At 40.9% G+C, this 25,629-nt stretch overlaps 4 protein-coding genes across 6 annotated transcripts in view; all 4 read right to left on the bottom strand.

Moving 5' to 3' along the window:
• Position 1: 1 nt before the first annotated feature.
• On the bottom strand, positions 2–7,034 carry tmem98 (transmembrane protein 98). Its single transcript, XM_079606050.1, has 7 exons — positions 6,777–7,034; positions 3,356–3,556; positions 3,081–3,212; positions 2,958–2,991; positions 2,238–2,353; positions 2,106–2,165; positions 2–1,995 (listed from the first exon to the last, which is right to left on the bottom strand). The coding sequence occupies exons 2-7, from the start codon at positions 3,484–3,486 to the stop codon at positions 1,806–1,808; spliced, it is 663 nt and encodes a 220-aa protein (XP_079462176.1). The 5' UTR covers positions 3,487–3,556; positions 6,777–7,034; the 3' UTR covers positions 2–1,805.
• Positions 7,035–7,126: 92 nt separating this feature from the next.
• The window catches only part of LOC306994931 (uncharacterized protein), a 47,637-nt gene continuing 29,134 nt past the window's right edge, over positions 7,127–25,629 (bottom strand). The window contains exons 1-10 of one of the 3 annotated variants that reach the window (XM_079605934.1): positions 16,241–16,294; positions 14,590–14,679; positions 12,190–12,246; positions 9,375–9,683; positions 8,944–9,270; positions 8,752–8,778; positions 8,419–8,493; positions 7,977–8,044; positions 7,778–7,837; positions 7,127–7,664 (exon numbers count right to left, since the gene is read on the bottom strand). In XM_079605934.1, the coding sequence (XP_079462060.1) occupies positions 7,560–7,664; positions 7,778–7,837; positions 7,977–8,044; positions 8,419–8,493; positions 8,752–8,778; positions 8,944–9,270; positions 9,375–9,683; positions 12,190–12,241 (1,023 nt within the window). In that variant the 5' untranslated portion in view covers positions 12,242–12,246; positions 14,590–14,679; positions 16,241–16,294 and the 3' untranslated portion in view covers positions 7,127–7,559. Of the gene's footprint in view, positions 7,665–7,777; positions 7,838–7,976; positions 8,045–8,418; positions 8,494–8,751; positions 8,779–8,943; positions 9,271–9,374; positions 9,684–10,567; positions 10,712–12,189; positions 12,247–14,589; positions 14,680–16,240; positions 16,295–25,629 lie in introns of those variants that run through there. The other 2 variants (XM_079605933.1, XM_079605935.1) reach the window with 2 other exon arrangements.
• On the bottom strand, positions 16,686–18,921 carry LOC307001488 (uncharacterized protein). The gene is made up of 2 exons (XM_079618073.1): positions 17,546–18,921; positions 16,686–17,138 (listed from the first exon to the last, which is right to left on the bottom strand). The coding sequence occupies exon 1, from the start codon at positions 18,902–18,904 to the stop codon at positions 17,822–17,824; it is 1,083 nt and encodes a 360-aa protein (XP_079474199.1). The 5' UTR covers positions 18,905–18,921; the 3' UTR covers positions 16,686–17,138; positions 17,546–17,821.
• Positions 18,921–24,761, bottom strand: LOC307010118 (uncharacterized protein; the record flags this gene model as incomplete). The annotated part of the gene is made up of 2 exons (XM_079634518.1): positions 24,577–24,761; positions 18,921–24,169 (listed from the first exon to the last, which is right to left on the bottom strand). Exon 2 carries the CDS (start codon positions 23,646–23,648, stop codon positions 18,921–18,923), a length of 4,728 nt encoding a protein of 1,575 aa, XP_079490644.1. The 5' UTR covers positions 23,649–24,169; positions 24,577–24,761.

Below are 25,629 nucleotides of genomic sequence, written 5' to 3'. Positions count from 1 at the left end.
TCACTGTGAAACTTTTATTCAACTTTACAAATCTCAAATACATAAACAGAGCAAGAATGGAAGAACAAATAGAGGAACAAATAAGAAATATCAGTAACAAGATTGCTCAAAAAAAAAAAAGAAGCAAACCACAGCAATAGGGATTAAAAGGGGAAATACTGATAGTCAACAACAGAATGCTGAAATGTATTCTTCTTATATGATTGATATATTTAATACATGAATTACAGAGTACTGTGTATGTGTGTGTGTGTGTGTGTGTGTGTGTGTGTGTGTGTGTGTGTGTGTGTGTAGCAGCTGAAAGGTTAAAGTGTAGTGGGGGTTTGAGGGTGGGAATTAGTGTGGATTTAGACTCATGTGACTGGTGAAAAATTACAGGCAACATCTAGATAGCAGATTGACAAAAGAATGCGAGTTTTGCTTGCTGTGTAACTGTTCACATCCAGCAAGTTTCACTTGTTCAAGTGTGGAGTCAGTAAGATTTTTTTTTTTTTCTGAAAAATTAATAAATTCAGCAAGGATGCATTAAGTTGATAAAATTGACAGTAACAACAAGCATACTATTAAAAAAACATTTCAATTTCAAATTAATGCTTCTTTTGAACTTTCTTTTTGTCAAAGAATCCTGAAAAATCACAGGAATAAATTACATTATTACATTGCATATTCAAATAGAGAAATACTTTTTTTAATGGTTGTAATATTTAACAATATTACTGTTTTACTTTATTTTTGATTATCAGCCTTGGTGAGAATAAGAGACTTCTTTAAAAAAAGATTGTAAAAAATCTAACCAAACTTTTGGACCGTAGTGTATACATGAGAGAGACAAAATGTGACCCTGGATCACAAAACCAGTCACAAGTCGCTCGGGTATATTTGTGGTAATAGCCAACAATACATTGTATGGGTCAAAATGATCAACTTTTCTTTTATGCCAAAAATCATTAGGATATTAATTAAAGATCATGTTCCATAAAGATATTTTGTAAATGTCCTACCGTTAAAATATAAAATAGTGAATGCAGCACAATCGCGAACATAAATGGAAAATTTTAAAGGCGATTTTCTCAATGGTTCGATATTTTTGCACCATCAGATTCCAGATTTACAAATAGTTGTATCTCGGACAAATATTACAATAGTTGTATCTCGGCCACTTTTTGGGTTTGTGGTCCAGGGTCACAAATAAGAGAAATCTAATACAAAAGTACTACATCAACTTAACATGTGATTATACTATGCAAATGTCTTTTCAAATTGTTAATATTTACTATGTACTAAATGCAAACTGATCTGCATATGATACTGAACTGGAAATAAGAATTTGTATATTTTAGAGAGAAAAAATACAAATGACTATTGATGGTAATAATGAAATGTGTAATTAATGCATGAAATAATTACAACACACCATGCAGACTTAAATATGAGACACAAGAAATAAAAGGTAGATCTTATGTTTATAAAAGGTTTAGCTAACAAACTTATACCATTTAGCACATTTTGCATTTGGTTTATACATTTATGTTTTTGATTGTCTCAGGCATTGTTTAGCATCTACATTTGAATCCAGCATGAGGAAATATCAGACAGTATGACCACAGATTAAACTGGAATGTAACAGATCAAATGAAAGAACGAGAGAAAGAAACAACGTTTGGAAACAAGGCTAAGCTAAGGTGCCCTTCTCATTCATACCATGGATGTGTTGAGGTATTGCCCACTAAATAGCAGATTCTATACAGGCGCATTCATAATAGTGTATGTACATACAGTAAACCTGCCAAAGTTTTGTGAGTGATTCAGATTGACTGCTCTCTCTCTGGCAAACCTCTCTCTGGTTCAGACGCTAAAGCCGCCTCTCTCAACACCACCATGTGATCCTCGGCTGCATGCAGTGATTGGTCGATCCAGTCCAGGCTGCCAGACATGTGACAGGCGTTTCGTGTCACCAGTACCAAGTGACTGACCGACAATAGTAATGCTGTGGCCCTGGTCCAAAAAAAAAAAAAAATGTGGCAAAGTCAATGCACTTCTTTGCAGAAATTTAAACGTAGGCTACAGTACAATAGACATATAGACATACTAGCATATGAAGTTACCTGGCATCCAGAAGAATGGGGTCCAGCGGAGGGTACATGGATCGAACCACGTCATCCACCCTGTGATGGCACAAAGTGTCAGTCTCAACACTCAGTCTCATGTGTGTCATATCAACTCCTCAAACTGTTTACCTTGGGCTGATGCGTTTGGCCACGGTGATGATGTCATTCAGGCTGGCAGGTGCTTTGACCTTTGCCCCAGAGCCCATTGTCATGGCGACAAGCTTTTCGGTGAGAGTGTGGCATATCTGTACAGAATCAGGACGCAATGCGGTGTATTATTATGCTTACACTACAGTACAGTTCATGTCATGTTTGTCAGTAAAGAAATGAATAGTTTTATTCAGCAAGGATGCATTAAATTGATCAAACGGGACAGTAAAGCATTTATAATGTTAGGAAATATTTCCTTTTCCAATAAATGCTGATCTTTTGAACTTTATATTCATCAAATAATGTTAAAAAATGCGTTCACAAAAATTTTAAGCAGCACATCTGTTTTCAACATTGATAATTAAAATAAATGTTTCTTCAGCTCTAAATCAATATATTAGTATGATTTCTGAAGGATCATGTGACACTGAAGACTGGAGGAATGATGGTGAAAATTCAGCTTTATCATCACATGAATAAAATAGAAAAGCGTTATTTGGAAATTGTCATCATTTCACAATATTACTGTTTTTTATTTTATTTGATCAAATAAATGCAGCCTTGGTGAACATAAGACTTCTTTCAAATACATAAAAAAATCATACTATCATACCCAAATTATCCAGGTCTTTAAACATTAATTATATGATATTATAAGATTTCATGTATTTGGTCTTGAAATTTGAGCACAAAATTTACCTTCAGAATTGCAATGCAGTGAGACACAAGACCACTGAGAGAAAGATATCAGTGAAGTGTTAATAACAGGATATTATTATCAATAAAAAATACTATGGTTGTGAATGTGGAGAGAAGTTATACGAGGCATCTTCGATCCAGTCTTCGTTCTCCAGTATGGCCTCAATATGAGGATTCGTGATGACAACATCATCCAGCTCCAGCTCTGATGGTTCACTCTGAGTCTCCATCGCTCCGATCAAATCCACTGTAGGTCTAAAATATAAACAAAAAGAAGAGTAGAGGTATTTTCATAGCTCAGAATGTTGGAATGCAAAATGCTGATGCCTGCTTAATCCTGAGTGTGGGAATGAATGAGGCCATGTCTTATTCTGTAGTGTACACACTCAGGTACATACTTGGAATCAAACTGGTGCAGAAAGTCCGGAGGGTGGCAGTAACGATGGCGGCACACAACCACCAGAGCCACAAATGATGCCAAGAAGATGGTGGCGAGAACACTGATGGCCACGATCACAACCGTCTCCATGGCGGTGGTGATGAACGATTGGCAAAAAGTTGCTTGTCTTGATTTTGGAGTTTGCAAAAGCTAGACGTTTCTGAGGAAATAAAGACAAGGTCAATATTATAATAAAATAATATCTCTTTAATATAAAAAAATATCTATCTATCTATCTATCTATCTATCTATCTATCTATCTATCTATCTATCTATCTAACATTGTTTCTAGTATAGAGCCATCAAGTCAATAAAGGTTTGGTTTTATCTTTGTGTTTCTTAAAGGAGCAAAGAAAAACAATCATAATGAGACTTCAGTATTATTGTAACGTGTTGAGTAAATGTCATTTCCTCCCTTTTACTCTCCTTACACTTCACCAAATACAGAGATAACAACTTGATTTATACACTTATCTTGATCATACCACTCTTTTGCAATTGAATATGTAAAGCTTCATTCAGACTGTCCTCTCGTCCTCTCTCTCTATGGCCTCTATGGCGCTTACAGCAGTGTAAGAGCTGTTTTTTATGAGTATGAATGTAAAATGAATGCAGGAGTGTTTTTGTGTGTGTCTGTGTCTAATTGTGTCTTTGTAAGGGTCACACCCATCAGACCTTTGATCAGTCAGTCGGTTGATATATGAGTCAATTTGGCACCATGTGTTTGCCTTGCCCTTTTGGTAAAGAACAAGAGGCAAGACTGAATATTTCAATTTAGACATGAACATGTTTTTGAACATATTGTAACGATCTAAGCGCATTGTCTAATGCACAGGACGTGTACGAATCCACTTTTGCTAGTTTAAAGAAGGGAAAAATGGTTGCCGTGCATTTTGGCCTTTACATGCAATAAACCAATCAGAGTCTCATCTCCCATTCCCTTCAAATGCCAGTTGTACTTGCGCCATGGCAGGCTGCTATTTACATGACGGAATTTGCAAGCGGAAAGACTGAACGCGTCTCCAGAGCGTGCGCGGTTCTGCTCGTGCGCGAGGTAAAAGCGCGCAAGCAGACCATCTACAGGACATGCCGGCTTCCACCATATCTTTATGTACACAATAATAATCTTTTACATTGTAATCCTTTTATTTTTTATATTTGCCGTGTTTGTGTGCTTCTGCGCGTCCCTGTCCCCTAGGCGCATACTAACGCGCTCTTTAAATAAAAAAATATATATATTGCGCCATTGACTTTAGACCAGGTTTCAGTTGGTCAACGGCGCAGTTTATTTCAGTTGCCTCAAAATAGCAATGCGGCATCAATACCCCTGAACACACCTCGTTTTCAGACCAGCACGCCCATGGGCGCAAATGCATTTGCTATTTAAACAACGTGGCGCAGGAAATGATAACTGCGTCGGGCTGAAACTAGCAAAAAAACATTGCGTCAGGTGTATGATAGGGCCTATAAGGTTTTAGGGTTACAATTGGGCCTATATCACTTAATTTCCCCAACAGTCTTTCATTTAATGTTAACAAGTGACAACTTACAACTTACTTTCTATTTCACTTCTAATCCCAAAAACAACAAACGGAGAAATTATTATTGTCCATTTAAAGGACAATTTCGATATTTTACACCTAAAGCCCTGTTTTCAGATCGTTTCTGATTAAATAGAACGGTTAAGATTGAAATTTGGACACAAGCTGCTGCCCAGAGAATTTTCGCTTTCTGTGGTAGTATTTCAATCAAGATGATGAAATAGTGTTTTGGAATGCTGTAATTCCCTAATCGGATTAATTTGAACTCCCCTGGCCGTATAGCATACTGTGCACTATAGGCACTTTTTCAAATTTATCCTGGCATTCAGAGACACTGCATTAACCCTTCTATGGTTATGATAGATGGGGACACAGAATGTGAAAGTAAACAGAGAAAAAAAATGTCAAGCCTTTGCATTTTGAAACAATGTCCTGCTAAGGAAGCTGGTCTTTAGTTACAGTCATTAATTTGATTAGGCCTACATTACACCGGTGTTTCCCAAACTGGGGCTCATGAAGGAACTGCAGTTGATGAAAAGCTAATCATCTAAATAATAAAAATGTAAAATGAAAGTAACTTAAAAAACAAAAAAATAAAACTATCATCAAAATAAAACCCTTACTAAAAATGTCATGTGACCATTGACTGACATCAGAGCAGCAAGATTTAACCATGGTTAAATTTTAGGACTTTCCAAACATAATAAAAGCGTTTGGTAAAAAAAAAAAAAAGTTACAAAAAGAATTATGGAGAATCATAAAATTTTGCATAATATAGGGCCATTGTGTGAAAAATATGTAATCATGTAATTAATCAAATAGAGTATATATACTCTATTTGATTAATTATATTACCTTTTAAAATACTAACAATCAGAATATATTCTGATTGTTAGTATTTTAAAAGGTAATATAATCTAAATACAATTACAAGTATTTCATTTTTTTAAATATGATTAAGCAATCTGGATTACATGTAATCAGAACTACCAGAACTATAGGCCTATATATAAACACACACACACACACACACACACACACACACACACGGGTACATATTGGGTATATATACATGTAGTACTCACTATATACATATTGGGTATATATATATATATATATATATATATATATATATATATATATATATATATATATATATATATATATATATATATATAGTACTCACTCATTTAATGTTCATAATATAGCCTACTTTCTAATGAAACTTAAATGTACCAAATTAGAAGAGAAAGCAAAATAGAAAAGCATTTTGACTAATGGTCTCTTTTGGACCCCACTGTATGTAGACTGTATCTATTGAACATTATAAGTTAATGGGTAACGACTTAATAAAGTTATTAGTATAAAGTGTTACTAAAGCATTAACAAAATACAGAATTATGTGCACTGTTATTGGCCTAAACGCAGTAGCTGCTCTCCTCCATTTTACTCTTAAATTTCATAAGGATTCGATGTATGGCATGATGATGCATATATCCGGCACATGAGACTTTCAAGGCTATAGCCTAGCCTACTGTATATTCACAACTTAATAGGCTTGAATCTGCACTGAGACAAAGAAAGCTCGGTTCAAACCAAATCAGTGGGGTCTGTTTAAAAGTTAGCGTTATTTAATTTGAATAGACTATCACTAAATTCAAGCTTTTATTATATGAGTTTTCTGTCTGTCGCATTTAGTGTACTTTTGACTCACTTATTTTTATTTTTTACATTATCACAGTTAGGCTACAAATCTATCAAGTAAACAACTAGGTCAATTATATAGTCCTTTTAGTAATTTAGTATAGCGCAATTAGTTGAATTTTATGATCTTCTTACCTATATATCTTTTCCATTTTATGGCGTTTGTCCCACGAAACAAAGCGAGTTTGGGCTGGAAAGGCGGAGACGGCACGGAGATCTCCAGCGCGGGAGCGCGCAGTAGAGCAGCACTGTGAACTTCGCTCCTGCAAGAAGCGCGCGCCCGCGCTTAAACCCACAGATGTCAGCTATCAAATTTGACCTACCTGGTGTCATTCCCAATCCATGTGTTCATGTTTTGTGGAGCCCATGCGGGGTTTTCCATATTGCGCATGTGCAAATACCTTGTGGCAGTTCGACTCACGTGCACGCAGGTATACAGTGAGTAGCCTATTCAGTTTTTAAAGCATGAAGGACAGTAAAAGACTACTAATCATTCAACGTTTATTAAAAAAGATTTCGCAGTCATTTGCTCTGTAAATTGACATTTTGAATAGGCCCACACAACAGAAACACTGAATTTCAAATACAGTTCAATGAGCAGGGTCCAAGCAAGCCGAACAGAAGGCCCATGTCTTTTCACAGCTCTATAGGAGATGACAAGCTAGTTGTATCTCCACATTTAGAAAGCATTTGAAGCTAACCACAAACTTAGCACTTTAACATAGGCTATTTGTTTATTCTTTCTCTCATGTGCACACCATTGATGCATCCCATAACTGAAAGTGATTATTTTATCCCTCAAAATAAACCGCATGACACATTTGGTCAAATTTCACATTATAGTCACAATTACAAAGCTATATGAATTTTAAGAATAATAAAATGAAAAGCAATGAAAATAAGTTGTATATTTTAACTTCATTTGAGGCTGGCATACTCTGAGTGCTCTGCCAGGACTGTCTGTTTGTGAACTGGTTTGGCAGCAGTCTTAACATGGACAACAGAAGAATATGTCACCTCGTCCTGAGAGAGAGAGAGAGAGAGAGAGAGAGAGGGGAAAAGACAGAGATTTTGTTCAAAATACCTACATGTAGCTATATATTCATATATTATGCACAGAATATACTCTGTCTGACCTCATTTCCATCTTGTTTTAAGTTTTGTCCTTGCGTTAAACTATCAGGATTTACATCAGCCTAAAGAAAGAGACATCATGATCAGGACACACATGCAGATGCTGCTCTTTATTTCATTCAGCTAGTAGCCTACTGGAAGTGCACGCGTGTCAACATATTAAATATTTATCTGAATGGGTTTGAGGCAATTTGTGCTCACCTGTTTCTCATTTTCACTACTCACTAGCACAAGTCCATCATTGGTCATCTTTTTGACATCTATTCTTCCTAGAAATGAAAAAAATCTCTGTCAAATTGAAAAAAAAAACCATCAGACAAAAGGGTGTGGATAAAAGATCAAATATGATGGCGATGAGTTTATAATACTTAAAGTTGAACATTCAACATCCTTTTGACATGTATTTTTCCTATTTGTAATATAGTTCAAAGATATCATATCATATATCATCAAACTTACATATGATTTTAACGTTCTGAATAACATCAAATGCTAATGGTCAGTAAATATTTTTAAATTTCTTTAAAAAAAACCCAAAGGTTTGAGAGGCCAGTCTTATTTCAATTTGTACTATTATCATCACATATAATAGTATGTGTGTGTGTGTGTGCGTGTGTGCGTGCGTGTGTGCGTGCGCGTGTACCTCTGCATTTCCAATAGATCAATGCCAGTACTGCTGGTAACATTAATACTGGAAGCAGTGACAGCAGAATGAAGGCTGAAAAACAAACACACACACACACACACACACACACACACACACACACACACACACACACACACACACACACACACACACACACACACACACACACACACACACACACACACACACACACACACACACACACACACACACACACACACACACACACACACCTTAAATAAACTATGCAGACACTTCAAGAAAACAGGCAAAAATACATTGAATAGTATATCTAAAAAAATCTTTAAAGCAAAATAGACTGTTACGTACACATTTTGTCTTCTGTCTCTTGTTCTCCTGTAAGGGTCAGTGAGGTTATATGGTTATTGCATGAACTTTTGGTTTTTCTGTAATTAGTTCAAAATCTGCAGCCATCATCTACACAACAGAGGATATATTATTCTAGAACATCATCGTCATCTTCAACAATTTATAATGAACAACAACACAGAATAATATTACCTTGAACACTGAGTGTGATGTTGACGTGTGGTTGATGAAGCACAGAGCAATGATATTCCCCCTGATCTTCTGTGTTCAGGTCTGATATGTGTAGAGACAGATTTCCTGGTGAGGATTCATTCAACAGTTTGACTCTACCTCTGTGTCTCTCACTCTGTTTAGTTGGGTAAATTTCTTCAGGTTTTGTTCTGTTTTTTAGTGAAGTATATGTCCATGTAAGTTGTAGAGGTGTGTCCTGTAGTTCGGTACAGGAACAGGGCAAAACTACAGACTCTCCCGAGTGTCCCGTCACCTCCACCGTCTGTGTGTTCTGATCCAGATCACACCCTGACAACACATTAGACTGACATTTACACTGCACTTTACTGGAAGAAGAAAATATCTACTGCATTGTGAGAGATACGCGTTTCAGGCAAAAATATTCCATGTACCTTTTATCTTCACTGTAATGTCTGTATAGTATTGTGAAGTCTCACACCTATATGACCCTTCATCCTTCTTTCTGAGGTCTGAAATGAGCAGAGACAGATTTGCTGGAGAAATTTCATTAAACAGCTTCAGTCTGCCCTTGTAACTCTCCTTTTTTAATACTTCATTTCGTTGGCTCCCGTATAGCTTGATCCAGGTGAATTTGACTGTAGTCTGATGGTCAGGGTAAGTACAGGAGCAGGGCAGCAGGACTGATCCACCTGTGTAACCTGTTACTTCTCTAGTCTTTCTATGATCTGAAAGATAACAACCTGCAGATAGAGAGAGTTTCTTTCTGAATGCATCAATGTGATCTCACAGATTAACATCATGAAGAAGAGTTTTATTATACCATCATTGAATAATAATGCAGCTTAAAAAAATAAGCATGAAATAAAGTTTCACAAGTCACACGATAACAGAGCATCAATATGAGCTTTTGGTCAGGGTGCCAGAGGCTGTATAACTGAATGCGAAATCTTCTTTTAAATTAAAATTCACACTACTCATCTAAGGTAATGTTTACATGACACCGTTTTCACCTGAAAACTTTTTATGCATTTTGGCCGTTCATCACGACAATGGCGTTTTGGGGGCCTGAAAACGCGAGCTTTTGAAAACGGTTTTCAAAGTGCAAGGTCCGTCTCCATACTGGTCTGGCATAATACAGCCTTTTTAGTCATTTCCGCAGATCCGTGTGAACGGGGATCGTTACGTTTTTAGTACATCGTTGTCGTGTAAACATACCCTAACCCTGGTCCGGGAGCACTGCACATTTTAGATGTCCACCTAATCAAAACACACCTCACTCAACTCATCAGCCCATTAAAGACTGCAGAGAATTCAAAATGCGCACATCCAAAATAACTCAAAAAGAAACCTTAGCTAAAACACAAAAGAACCAGTTTGCCTGACGAGGACCTTGTGGTCGAAACGTTGCAAGTTAATAAATGTCTTTGGGAGCATGAATAGCAGTGTGCTGGTTCTTTTGTATTTTAGCTTTTGTCAGGCAAGAGAGATATTACAAATGTGCAGTGTTGTCTCTCCAGGAGTTGGGAACCAGTGATCACATCACTCAGCACTATCACAATCACAACCATTGATGACTGATTCATTTCACTCTTAAGTCTTACAAGTATTTATGAATCTGACTTACCTTCAGTAAAGTGAAGCATAAAGAGGAAAAGACAGAAACACTTCATGACTGATTCTCTGAACTCACTCACTGATGGTCCAAACTTACACACTCGTCACTTGAACAGCGAGTGTGAACTGAGTCTTAATGTTGCTCTTGTTCTTCAGGAACTTAGCATGTTGTGCCATTTCCTCTTTAGTAATTCTGTTTCTCTGCCTGCATCACTGACACTAATAAACATATATGCTGTATTTGATATATATCAGGGCTTCTCGTGTCACTACTGCAGCTCAGGATTTAACATTAAGAGAGTTAAATGATCTATTCTACACATTAATCGGTAGATCATGATCCACAATGTTGTCTGTTTTATGGCTGTTAAACTGCTGATTTTTCTAAAATTGAGGGTTGAATTATTGCTTTGAGCTCATCAAACAGAAGCAATCCTCATTTAAATTCATGAAAACATATGAATGTTCAAACTCAATGAGCATATTACCGTACACCTTACTGTCAAACAAACATTGTGTGTGTGTGTGTGTGTGTGTGTGTGTGTGTATATGTCTTATCTATCAAAAGGACTGTGTTGTTTTATTACAATAAAAATATTGAGTGCATATTAGGGGTAGAGATCTTGACCTCTGCTTAAGTAAAACAGTTTTTAATATGTTGCATCATCAATTAGCATTCCTCTATGTTCACAAATACAAATGTTTGTTTCACTATATTAGAGAGGACATCTTATAGACTTGTTTTTAAATTAGTTTAAATGTATTTTCTTTCGCCTAACCCACCCCCTAAACAGAAACATTTACAAAACTCTAGATTTAAAAAAAAACATGTTTTGGCCAATAAGCCTTTACTAAGTTGTCCTCACTAGTCAGTTGTCACCATATATTTCACTGTATAAGTGAGGACATTTGGCCCTCACAAATATAGCCAAACCTGTACGCACGCACGTCGCACGCACACACACACACACACACACACACACACACACACACACACACACACACACACACACACACACACACACACACACACACACACACACACACACACACACACACACACACACACACACACACACACACACACACACACACACACACACACACACACACACACACACACACACACACACACACACACACACACAATGCTTACAGGAAGCTTATATGAAGGAAATGCTACTAACATTCTATGTAGCCTACATAAACATTGGTTTTGGTTTGTTGCTCTCTTTTAGCAGTTTGGTCAGAATGCAACCTGGCGTTTAAGTGCTTACTTTTTTCTTCTTCTTCTTTTTTTTTATCAATGAATTAGTAAAAGGGCTTTTTGAAACGTGACGTTGACTTTGCTGCTCAAATCTTTCTGTATCCGCACATGAACAACAGCTTAGATGTTTTGTGACAAAGCCAAAAAAGCCAAGAGATCAAGATCTCATAATTTACCCAATAACAACATTTAGTAACAACAGTATTTCATATAGCTACAATAGGCTATAAGTAAATGTGTTGGCTTAAGCTATATATATATATTTATATGGAAAATCATCATCACTCTGCTATGGTGATCATATTCTTAAGCAACTAAGCAGCAGCAGATAAAATGCAACAACTCAGAGATGTGTGAAAACTTACAGTAACATACAGTGTGCTGTGTTGGCACTTCACTGGGCTTCCTCTTCACCATATAGCCTATGGAAACAGATACAAAACAACTACAAATATAGATCAAGTTGAAATGTAACTTATGATCTTGTTTTTACAGAGAATTCCATCTTGAATCTTCTCTGAAAGTTATGGTTTGATGAGGTCTAAGCAACAAGGGCAATCTCAAGAAATCTATCCCTCTTACTGTTAGATTAAACGAGAAGTCAAAAATACCCTGTTTAAGTTTAAAAAGAAAGTTTAAGTAAATAATGTAAAAAAGTTAAAAAAAATTAAAAAGATGATCATTTCCTAAGGCATGTAATCATAATTATGTGTGTTGTAAGTGTGGACTCATATTCAACTTTTACATTTAGATGAATCACATGTCATATTGTTGGATGTCACAGGACAATTTCAACTGAAAGTGAAGATATCATTTGCAGCTCCAAACCTTATTTATCTGATTTATTTCTATAATTTGTGTAGCCTTCTAACCTTTTAAAGGGTGTGTTGTGTTTTAATTCCAAAGTAAAATGCTTTTTAGAGCTGAAACTAAAACCAAGTAAACACTTTTAATAATAAATAAATCAGTTATACTACACTAATACAATGGGTAAACATTCAACAATAATATCATTACGTCTTAGTGGATTTTTATAGGCCAATATAAACAACCCTTCCCTATTTCTGTTCTGTTATGATAATGGGTTATGGTTTATGTTGCTGCCACTTTAAGAGCACGCTTGTTTTTTTTTTTTGTTTTTTTTGTTTTTTTTTGTACAACAAAAATTTAATTAAATTAAAACCTCCTTTGTGTTTATTTTAGCAACTTCCCGTCAGTGTACACTTGTTCTTTATGCCATTTGCAGTGCCCTTCCGACTGAGCGGATGCACTTCCTGCGATTTACAAACTTTTTTTTTTTTTTTTTATAGAACACATTTTTTACAAAACACAATATACAAAATCTCTCGTTGGGAGACGTATGTGTAGAACATAGTTAACACAATTAACTAGAACAAATTCGATAAAGAAAATAAATACAAATAAAATAAAATTAGAATAAATTAAGCAAAGGCACTTCAGTCAATAAGGCATGTCAAAGTTGTTCACATACATAGGCTACAGTATATTGTCCTCAGTCTCCATATATTTCAAAATAAAGTTACATGGAAGCTTTGCAAGTTATAATGACAAATATTACGCTTGTTGCAAAGAGAGAAGAAGTGACTATGCTGTAAGGTTACACAGTTCTGTTAAGCACTGCCAAGCCTCCATTACATGTTCTATCAATTTTATTGTTATTGGTTGAAAAAACATTGTTTATTGTCACTGGATGAGGCTACATTATTTAAATGTTTAGTAATATTGCCAATATATTAATAGCACAGGAATTTATAGCATATAAACATTATTCCAGACAGCTCTCCAGTAGATGGCAGAGTTAGGTTAAGGGCTGGTGACCACACGGGGGCAGTAGCTCTTTAAAGATGACCATAATCAAAAATGGAAGATTTTAATGTTGGCATTAATTACCCCACCGGAATGGCAAAATGAATGGCAAAGCATAGTACCAGATGAACAAATAGAATTGAGAGAAGAGTTATTAAACTTTCTAATTCATAAATATCTGTGATATGACCCTTTTATTGTATATCGCTATGTGAAGCAGCAAAATAACAATTGCTTCACATCTCTGAAGTCTTTGACGTTTAGAAAGCAGAATGCCGTGAGTGACAGTGACATGGAGTTTCGGCATCTTTGGAGGTGCTTCCCACAGAGTTCATGGGTTTCAGCTCAGCTGGATTGACAGGGCTTTGTTGAAATGTCAAGCATTGTGTCACTTGTCACATTAACAATAAGGTGCTTGAGCACACTTCTTCTTTGGAACTGTACTTTGTCCATATTTCATTTCTTATCCCATTCCAATGAACATAAATAGTCATTTGATTATATTATATCTGACGGATTCTTACCGCTGCATAAAACAGCCTGTCATTTTATCACATGGTTTCAAAGCACTTTGTTAACTTTGCCTTTGCATAAACTATGAGAGAGATAAGACATAGCCTAAATGATACAATTGTAAAAAGTTTCTTCTCTTTCTAAAATCATTTTGAAGCATCTACGCCCAGCATTTATCTAAAAGTGAGCAAGCATTGCCTTTGAATGAGAGAGAAATAAAGAGAGTGAAAGAAAGCACAAAAAAACATTCCTCTCAAAGAGCAGCATGCTTTGTTCTCCCACTGTTGGTACATTTGGTTGTCTCATTATCATCCATTTTCATAATAGTTGTCATGGGTTAAAAGGTGCCTTAGGTGTTAAATAGTCATTTACGGCCACTTCTTGGATATTAGATGTTTAAAAAGGATCACAATGACTCTACTTACCAGTAATCAGATTTCCTAAGGTTGTGTTTTTTTTGGAATCTCTCCAGAATTTGATTGACAGTTCGTTTCAGAGCAGGATGAGCTTACCGTCTGTGAGAACAGAGACAAGGTATGTTGTGATTTCTGATTACTCACCTCTTGCTGCAAGGAAAAACTCACACACACATGCACCTGTGTTCATGATGATGAGCAACAAATCTCTTTCTTCCTCTCTCGTTCTCTCTCGCATACACAATATCATAACAAAGACAAATGTAGACATATAAGCCATTTCATAGATGCATAATGCAAGAGAGCGGGATGTTATTGACGTATGCTTCTTTCTATCTCTCTGTTTTCTGTGCTGAGTCATTAGGGCTTTCTTTACTGATGGATGTTTACAGACAGCCCTCTTCTTTCTTTTCCCATGCAAAACAAAAGAAGATGCAAGCTATGCGCAGCTATGACATAGAAACAATACAATTATTGTGTGCCCTGTTTCATCCATGCATATACAACACTCTCGGAAAAACGGATACAAAAAGCTGTCACTGGGGTGGTGTCCTTTCAAACGGTACACATTTGTATGTTTACCTCTAAAGGGTGCATATTGATACCTTAAAGGAACATATTAGTACTTTTTGAGAGGGTATCATCCCAGTGACAGCATACCTTTTTTCTGAGAGTATATTTGCTATAGTACAATATTATATAGTATACTATAGTACTGCTATTGACCATAAATGACTAGGACATTTAAGTCACACTTCAACATTTTTTAATTTGCATAATTGCATTAGATAACAAAATATCAAAACAAGTGATATCTGACAAATTATGCTAGAGCATTGATTCATTTTAGAGGATGCATGAATTCAGATTTTTTTTTATATCTTTGTTCTGGTGTTCTATATGCTTAATTATGCATGTCTTCATGGATTTACTGAATAGGCCCTATGCACAGCTTCACTACTTCCTGAACTTAAGCAGGGACCTTTGTTTCCTGTCTGCCAGGATTGGCCAAACTGATTAATCCAGGTGTGTCTGACCAACAACAATAATCAGACACACCTGGATTAATCAGTTTGGCCAATCCTGGCAGACAGGAAACAAAGGTCCCTGCTTAAGTTCAGGAAGTAGTGAAGCTGTGCATAGGGCCTATTAACAAAGGAGATGTTCAAAGTCAAGTCCCTCTTACACTGATTATGTTGTTTCTAATGTCTGCTCTCTTAAGTGTCTCAGATGGGGCTCACCTCCCACTAAGCTGTCTAGACTAATTGATATCAGGTTTGAATACATTTTTCTGGACTTTTTAACAAAGGTCAAGAGCTGAGGAGCACATGGAGGTTCAGCCTCAGAAAACGTAATATTAAATACATTTCTGCTTCAATAAAAAGTAAAAAATCTGGGTGACAAGACACTTACAATGGAATAATTTTTTTAAATAATTTCAATAATAATATTAGTGCATAGGCTATACACACAGTACTGTGCAAAAATCTTAGGCACGTAGACTGATTAAATCCAGAAGAAATACCTAGTTCTGGCATGAAACTGATAGGACTTTAATTCATTTGGTAGCGATCGCATCGTCATCTACATAGCACAGCTGATTGGTTGCTGTAGCATCAGTGACCAATGAGCTGCTGCTACTCAACATTCAAACAAATACCGGTAGTGTTGCCATAGGTTGTTGCTAGCAGTATGTGGTGCTTCCAGAAAGCATCTGAAATTAACAAATTGAATAAATTCGTTATTTTTTTTATTATTTTTTTTTGCGTAGGGCCTACAAAAAGTATTCTAGTCGCTTCATAACATAAAGGTTGAAAGACTAGTTGTCACATGGACTATTTTAACGATGTCCTCACTACCTTTCTGGGCCTTGAAAGTAGTAATAACATTGCAGTCTATTAATTTGTGTTCCGAAAATGAACGAAGGTCTTGGTTTTGGAACAACATGAGGGTGAGTATTTAATGACAGATTTTTTTTTTTTTTTTTTTTTGGTGACCTAACCCTTTAAATTTAAAACATTCGATCATGGCTCTTAAAGAAAAAAAAAAAGTATTCGCTGTAGATCTGCTTATTAGGTGTAGTGAAGACTACCTTGCTTTCTGATAAGGGCTGGTTTCAGGTGTGTTTAGCAGTGTACTAGGTGTGTCGGTCAGAACACCACAGAGATACAAGTGATCAACTTGAACTGCTTTATTATGGCAAGGATATAAGATGAACATCAGAGGGAGGAGTCAACCACTAACATACACCTTACTCAACTTCCAGAGACGTAGGAGGCGGCTTGTGACCTGCAATGGGCCTATTGGAGCTTTATGGGTGACAGTGAATTATCTGAGCCTTCTCTGGCGAAAGCAGGTTGTTTCCAGAATTCTGAGGAATTACAGTCGGTATGAGGTTTGGAATAGTGTCAAGCGAGTAATCAATTGTTGAGATGTGAGCACAAGAGGCCCAGGTGGAAGAAGAGATGGAGTAATGTCGTTGGCTTAATGAGTAGGTGTTAAGTTTTGATCTGATGGGAGTGTAACATGAATTGTGCTGATATTTTGATGTGGTTTCCCTGTAAAAGACAAAGAACAGCACTCAAATAACAGCAACGCTATTACAAATGACCACGTTAGCACCGTTACATATGCCACATTATCATAGCATTAATATACAAACTATTTGACTCCTCCCCTCATTCATGAACCATGCATGAACACAAGATATAACGTCACACGGACAAGCATTATGCTACTTATATGACTCACAATTATATCTTCCCTCGTTTTACTGTTATTATCTATCAACATGAGTTATTAAACATTATAAACATCATCTATGAACACTGATGATCGACAGTTATGAGGCATAACACGGGTAAATTGGCATCGCGCCATAAGCCCACACGGACGTTAACAGCATCATTGCATCATAACATCACAATGAGCGTAGATCGGCATACAGTAGGCTTCCTGTACTCACTCTTATAAGACGCACAGAAGCACAATATACACTTAATCTTAGGCCGATAACCAACGTTATTCGTCTTCTCCAGCGTCCGTGCATGCGAACTGATATCTGAGGCGATATGCGTCACTCTGTGACGAATCATTAGCTTTTTTGAGCTCGTGCACGTCGTACTTTCATAATAAAAGTCCCAAGTACCGTTAAGCGCTACAGCGCTCTTAATCCTCTCAAATAGGCTTTTCCACAGCCGCCCCCAAATTGCGTGCAATTTGCTCATGTAAAAGACTCGTCCTAATTTGAAGCCACCGGAGGGCATTCCTCATCCTCCTCACCATCTGGGATAACTGGAAGAGTAATAAGACGAGCAACTGGCCGGGTATATACTCTGTCTTTGACTTGTACGTCCGCGGATCGCACATGACCATCCGCACTCGTATGTACCTTAACCACTCTGCCTACTGGCCAAAGTGCTCTCGGGAACTGGGGGTTCATCACCAGAACTACTGAATCCACTGTCAGATCAGCTGAGGCACCATGCCACTTCTGCCTGCATTGGAGGGTTGGCAGGTAACACCTGATGAACCGTGCCCAGAAGTGATCTGCCAAAACCTGGCTGTGTCGCCATCTCCGCCGGCTAAGTCCCTCGCTCTTAGGGTAAACAACTGAAGGTAATGCTCCATCAAGCCGCCCCATCAAGAGGACATTAGGAGTCACAGCGTCCAAGTCAGCCGCACTGGATGAGGTATAGCCCAAAGGTTTGGTATTCAGTATTGCCTCCACCTCTAGTAAGGTAGTACGTAGTACCTCCTCTGAGATAGGTTGAACTCCTATGACAGTGTACAGTGCAGTCTTGACAGACTTGATCTCCCTCTCCCATGTTCCCCCGAAGTGAGGAGCTGCAGGGGGGTTAAAGTGGAAATCAATCTTCTGCTTGGCTAGGAGACGTTGGAGGTCGGGAGACATGCTGTTAAAAGACTCACGGAGCTCCTTCTCCCCTGCCTTAAAGTTCGTACCCTGGTCGGAATAGAGTTCAGCTGGAGTACCTCGGCGAGCGATGAACCTCCTGAGGCTCATCAAGAAGGAGTCTGCGTCCATACTGTGCAGGATATCCAGATGCACAGCCCGTGTAGTAAGACACTTATAGATGATGCCCCATCTCTTCTCTGAGCGTCGTCCTATTTTAACTTGAAAAGGCCCAAAGCAGTCGACACCCGTAGAGTAGTACGGCGGTTTGTATAAGCGTAGACGGGCTACGGGTAGGTCAGCCATCTTCGGGACCAACGGCTTAGATTTCCATCTCCGGCACTCTTTGCACTGGTGTTGCACCCTCCGTACTGCCTCCCTGCCACGGAGAATCCAGAAGACCCGACGCATTTCTGCGAATACTCGCTCAGGACCCGGATGACAGGCGAGCATCGTAATCCTGGATAAGGAGCTTTGTTGCTGGATGCAAAGGGTCCAGGACAATAGGATGTTTGAATGCGGGGTCTAACCATTCAGCACGTCTGAGTCTTCCTCCAACTCGTATGATTCCCTCGTCGGGATCCAGCTCCGGGGAGAGGGCAAGAAGGCGACTACTCCGAAGTACCGTTTTCCCTGCCTTTAGGTGACGCAACTCCTCCGGAAAGCACTCAGCTTGAACTCTCCGGTAGATAGTCATCTCAGCCTGCCGGTAGTCTTCCGCTATCAAGGACTCATCACGGTCTGCCGCCCCATGTACCTCCTGTGCTACGGCCTCGACCATATCCTTCCAGGACTCGTATGGCTGGTCCAGTTGAGTCTCCTGTCTATCTGCTTTAGATACCACTCCACACGACGCAGATTTCCTGTACTCCGTGACATCCTCTTCTGACGCCCCTCCTGGTGATGATGGCCATTCATCAGGTCCCTTAAGGAGGAAGGACGGACCTTGGCTCCAGCGGTTAGGCACTGCCAATTCTGCCAATGTCTTCCCACGTGTCACATCATCTGCCGGGTTTTGCGCGGAGTCGACATAGCGCCAGGTACTCTCTCCTGTCAGCTCCTGGATCTCAGAGACACGTGTACCCACGAAGACTTTGAAGCGGCATGACTCCGACTGTAACCAGGTTAACACTGTTGTCGAATCGCTCCAGAGGATTGTCTGATCTGTTTTCAACATCAGTTCTCTCTCTAACGTCTTGGCCAACTGGGCAGCTGTCAAGGCACCACAGAGCTCGAGACGGGGAATGGAATGTTGCCGTCGGGGTGCTACCCTGGATCTAGCCGCCAGAAACGCCAAGTAAACCTGTCCCTGGGTATCTTCTGTTCTCAGATAAGAGACTGATCCGTATGCCCTTTCAGAGGCGTCACTGAACACGTGAATCTGTCTGGAAGCAACCATCTGATCAGCTTGAGCCGAAGCATAGTGCCGGGATAATGAGATGCGTGACAGCAGGTGTAGCTCTGATTCCCACTCCTTCCATGCCTTCTGCAGATCTTGCGGGATAAGTGGGTCATCCCAGTCACGCGGCTTGTCCCACATGCTCTGGACGATCATCTTAGCGCGGGTCGTGTAAGGTGCAATGAATCCCAGGGGGTCATACTGTCGGGCCATCACCTTGTAAACATTTCTCATTGTGAGTGCTCCATACTCCAGAGGTCGGCTCTTGTAGCCTAAAGTGTCAGTCTCCCAGTGCCAGGTGAGTCCGAGGGCCGGTTCTGAATATCCAGGTTCCTCGTGCGAAAGCCATCGCTCCATGCTGTCGGACCTCGCCTCTGCAGGTAGGTGCCTAAGGACATCAGGTATGTTGCAGGCCCATTGCCTGATCTCAAATCCTCCAGATGCTAGCACTTCCCTGAGCCGGTCAACAAACTCCTTAGCTTCATCCGCTGTGTGCACACTCTGAAGACAATTGTCCACATAAAAGCAGTTTTCCACTGAGTGCTTGACTCCTTCTCCTGGCCCTCCATGATCCCTTGCATGCATTTGGAGCGCGAAGGTAGCGCAACACGGTGAACACGCAGTGCCAAACGGTAAGACCTGCCACTCGAAGACATCAGGGGGGTTATCACGCTTCATGTCCCTCCAGATAAACCTGAGAAGCGGCCTGTCTTCTGGTAAGAGCTGAACCTGGTGAAACATGCCTCTGATGTCACCACTGACTGCCACCGCATGTTCCCTAAAGCGCAGTAAAACGCCCAGAAGAGAGGCCCCCAATGTTGGTCCAGGAAGGAGGGTATCATTAAGGCTTCGACCTCGGAATTGGAAGGAGCAGTTAAAGACCAAACGACTCTTTCCGTTGTGGCTCACTAAGTGATGAGGTATGAACCACGTCTCCTCTGTGGGTGAGGCTTTGCTTAAGTCAATCTTCTTAACCGCTCCAGTTTCCACCAACTTGCGGATTGCTCCAGAGTACTCGTCGGCTCGCAGGGGGTCCCGGGCCAAGCGTCTCTCCAGACTTCTGAGGCTGGGTAGGACAGCTTCCTTAGGAGCTTGGAGCGGGGGAATGTCTCGCATCCGTAGCAGGGGTGTGGCATATCTGTAGATGCCTGCCACCTGTACTCGTCTGGTCTTGGCCTCTAGGAGCTCCACCGCTTCCTTATCCTGCTTCGACCTCATTGCTAGTTTACAGCTCTGGTATGGCAGGGTGTCCATCTTCCAGAGCATCTCCACATTCTGCATCAGCTCTGTCGTCTGAGGTGAGACACTTGTGAAAAGACACTGCTGGGTGCTCGGTGCCCACTGTGTAAGGTGTGCGGGTCCTTGAAGCGTCCATCCCAGTCTCGTGTGAATGGCTGCCGGACCTCCAGGAGGGCCAATTTTCACCGGCTCGATAGGGTTAAGCAGATGGGGGTAGTCTGCACCAATTAACACAAGTGGCTTAACGCGATCGAATGCCTCGAGGGGGAGATCTGCCAGGTGCTTGTACTTCCTCTTCAAGCTGACGATGGGGTAGGAGTGGTCCGCTAGACCCAAGCGTCGAGAGGTGAAGGCCTCCACTATCCGAAATGCTCTCTTGGGATTAGTAGAGGATGAGATTTTGAACGAGACAGCAGCTCCCGTCAGAGTTTGGACTTCTTGCCTAATCGTGCGGAGAGCAAGATCCTCAGGCCTCTTCTGTAGACCTAATTTATCAACTGCCTCCGGGAGGAGCATTGTGCGCTCTGAACCATCGTCCAGAATTGCATAAGTGTCTAATGTCCTGTCTCTGTTGCGCAAGAGAACCCTGACGACCTTCAACAGAACACGAGAGTGGGCCGATGGTCTGTCCAGGTAGAGAACTTCTGTACTGGTACTCACCAGACAACTTTCAGCCTTTGGCCGCTCAGCCTTAGAGCGTACGTTGGCGTCATGCAGGACTTTCAGATGTTTTCCTTGGCACACATCACAAAGCTTCTTGAGGTCACATTGGGCTGCTTGATGTGCCCTCCCACATCTCCAACATCTCCTATTGACTCTGATCCACTCTATGACTTCCTCTCTGGTGAGTTTCTGAATACCAGGACACTTATTTAAGAAGTGTTCTGTACCCTCACAGTATGGACAGTAGGGTTTTGCTTTGCTCTTCCATCTGGCTGTAGATGCGCTCTGACTCTCTTGTCTGGTTGCCCGGTTAGACGAATAGCTCTCTGCTCCGTGTAGCACTGTGGCTGCTGGCTTGCCGCGTCGTTTATCGGCTCGGTATCCTGTCAGCCCTTGGATACGGATGTCTGAAGGGTTGTCGTAACCTTGGCACCACGACTCGTATCGAAGCCATTCTGCCAGGTCGAACAGCGTATGAGTGTGTCCAGGACGATGGAACATCTGACGCCTGAAGTTCGCTCTCATCTCCATGGGAAGCTTGGTGAGAAGTCTAGCCACATGTGAGCCACACCTTAGCTCAACTTCTCCATCTGGGCCCAGTGTCTGTAACATACCCACGAGTGACTGTACATGCAGGGAGAACCTCTCAAAGGCAGCTACATCTCCTCTCCTGATCTCAGACGAATCCATAACTGCAGCTATCCTCTGCAAGGCTACATGGTGCGGCTGGCCGAACTTCTCTGTCAAGGCTGCCATGGTGTCAGTGTATGGCCTAGGCGAGTTGATGAAGGAGTCAGCAATGAGACAGGCCTCTTCAAGTTTCATGTGATCCACCAGAATCTGATACTTAAAAAGCTCTGTAGCATCGGTAGGTAGCAGGTTTGCTAGGGCTAGTTTAAGCCGAGAGAACTCCATCGGATCCTTATGGACAAAGAAAGGAATTCTTGGCGCTGGCCCCCTGTACTCTCCTCCTCCCAGAGTCACTGGGGCTGGCGAGAACAGTCTGCCTCGAACAGGGTGTGGTTGGCTCGTATCAGGCCTGGCTGGGTACTGAGTTGAGGATTTCGCATCAGTGCGATACATACTGGGCTGTGGACGTGAGATGGGCATGTAGGGTGCTGGCCCCGGGGTGTAGGACCGGGTGTGGTGCTGTTCTTGACTCTGTTTAGGCTGAGGGTGGTTCAAATTGCGAGGGGTAGACTGTGGTCGAGTATGGGCTGTGACGCTGGAAGACATACTGTCCCTCATTAGCTGTAACTCACTCATCATTCTGTCTATGACGGTAACCACCCGCTGCTCCTCGGCAGCTGCAGGCAGTGGAGGATAGTCATGCGAAGGCCATGGTGGAGGTGGCAATCCCTCTTCATACTCCTCTTCCTCTAATGAGTCACCTAGTGGTGGAAGGGGTGGCATTGGCCATCGCTCGAAAGACTGATCCTGCGGCACTACTCCTTGCTCTCCAGCTGAGGTCGTTAACTCACACAGATCTCCTCTAGTGTCATGAAGGGACGCAATACCATACTGCCTGCTCTCTCTGTGTAGCCCGCTCTGCCCTGCTCCCTCTTCAGTGTAGGGCATAGGGGTATGTGGCCATCCCAGGCTTGTGTCGTTCAAACTCTCCTCAGCGCTTGTGTCATAATCATACGGTGCATCGGGATTCCTACTCCACTTCACCTGTGGCTGTGAACTCCACTCTTCCCCTCTAGGCATGTGTGGTGCCGGGCTGGCATGTGGTGGGCCACGTGTCCTCGGTCGCACTGCACTGACCTCATAATCCCTTAAATACAATGGCTGCCTTAACTGCCGTCTGGGCCGAGTGGATGGGGCCCACGATGCTTCCTCACTCTGTTCCATGCTCCCAGCACAGCTGCTATCCGGCTCGAAGGACCACAAATGTAGTGAAGACTACCTTGCTTTCTGATAAGGGCTGGTTTCAGGTGTGTTTAGCAGTGTACTAGGTGTGTCGGTCAGAACACCACAGAGATACAAGTGATCAACTTGAACTGCTTTATTATGGCAAGGATATAAGATGAACATCAGAGGGAGGAGTCAACCACTAACATACACCTTACTCAACTTCCAGAGACGTAGGAGGCGGCTTGTGACCTGCAATGGGCCTATTGGAGCTTTATGGGTGACAGTGAATTATCTGAGCCTTCTCTGGCGAAAGCAGGTTGTTTCCAGAATTCTGAGGAATTACAGTCGGTATGAGGTTTGGAATAGTGTCAAGCGAGTAATCAATTGTTGAGATGTGAGCACAAGAGGCCCAGGTGGAAGAAGAGATGGAGTAATGTCGTTGGCTTAATGAGTAGGTGTTAAGTTTTGATCTGATGGGAGTGTAACATGAATTGTGCTGATATTTTGATGTGGTTTCCCTGTAAAAGACAAAGAACAGCACTCAAATAACAGCAACGCTATTACAAATGACCACGTTAGCACCGTTACATATGCCACATTATCATAGCATTAATATACAAACTATTTGACTCCTCCCCTCATTCATGAACCATGCATGAACACAAGATATAACGTCACACGGACAAGCATTATGCTACTTATATGACTCACAATTATATCTTCCCTCGTTTTACTGTTATTATCTATCAACATGAGTTATTAAACATTATAAACATCATCTATGAACACTGATGATCGACAGTTATGAGGCATAACACGGGTAAATTGGCATCGCGCCATAAGCCCACACGGACGTTAACAGCATCATTGCATCATAACATCACAATGAGCGTAGATCGGCATACAGTAGGCTTCCTGTACTCACTCTTATAAGACGCACAGAAGCACAATATACACTTAATCTTAGGCCGATAACCAACGTTATTCGTCTTCTCCAGCGTCCGTGCATGCGAACTGATATCTGAGGCGATATGCGTCACTCTGTGACGAATCATTAGCTTTTTTGAGCTCGTGCACGTCGTACTTTCATAATAAAAGTCCCAAGTACCGTTAAGCGCTACAGCGCTCTTAATCCTCTCAAATAGGCTTTTCCACATTAGGGGTTTGTGTTTTGTCCTATCTCATTCTGTCTATGTTCATATCTGCAGATATCAGCTGGGCTGTTATTGCTGTGATCCGCTAGGAAGAGCTTCTGATTGGACATGACGGCCATCATTGGCTTTGCTCCTCCGTGAGCTCCTCTCTCTTTTTCACAGGGATGTTGTGTGTGTTAATTTTTTTAGCCTTAGCATATTAATTGAGTGCCAGGCTCATGTTTAATCAGACACATGCACCGTCACTACCAAGGGGGTAATCCATCCGCCGGAAACTGAAGCCTCCCCGGGCGCCGCCATTGTAGCAGAACTTCACCTGCTGTTAGCATTCCATTGACTCCCATTGATTTTTGCGTCACTTTGACAGCGAATAACTTTACATCTGAAGCGTCCAAAGACTCCATTTGTCCATTATTTATTTCTAAAGAAACACGACAATGTATAAAAGGCTCCATTACTTTGTATCTTACGTTATGACTTCGTAGAAGCCGTTTTTGTAAAAAATAGGCTAACGATTGCGTCATAACCACGCGACTCTGTCGCACCGAAGAGACATTACCGTATAGACAGGCAGAGAAGCTCGCAAGCAATCGGGGGGACGTGGAGGCATAAAGTCAAGGGAGAAGCCCATAGAGATTCATAAAGTTGCTCATGCTGCTAGCTCATGGACAACTAATAATCACGCTCTCCGTCTCTGCGAGATTCGGAAGGGAATGATTCAGATTTCCCTCGGCACAGCTACTAGAAGACCCACGTCACATCTGCGTCGTCAAGCTCAGTTTGAGTCTGCGCAGTTCGCCTGGCGATCAGGAAGTGAGTGCTTC

This window comes from Phoxinus phoxinus, assembly GCF_949152265.1.
Source record: "Phoxinus phoxinus genome assembly, chromosome: 1".
NCBI classification, from domain to species: domain Eukaryota; kingdom Metazoa; phylum Chordata; class Actinopteri; order Cypriniformes; family Leuciscidae; genus Phoxinus; species Phoxinus phoxinus.
This window is presented reverse-complemented; position numbering and strand designations above follow the sequence as displayed.

Excerpts from the sequence above, each read along its gene's own strand:
- tmem98 (XM_079606050.1), bottom strand. The coding sequence starts at position 3,486 with ATGGAGACGGTTGTGATCGTGGCCATCAGTGTTCTCGCCACCATCTTC. Across the intron at positions 2,354-2,957 it reads ACTGCATTGCAATTCTGAAG|ATATGCCACACTCTCACCGA; the intron begins GTAAATTTTGTG and ends GATTCTGTACAG. Across the intron at positions 2,166-2,237 it reads GCCAAACGCATCAGCCCAAG|GGTGGATGACGTGGTTCGAT; the intron begins GTAAACAGTTTG and ends GTGCCATCACAG.
- LOC307001488 (XM_079618073.1), bottom strand. The coding sequence starts at position 18,904 with ATGCGTCGGGTCTTCTGGATTCTCCGTGGCAGGGAGGCAGTACGGAGG.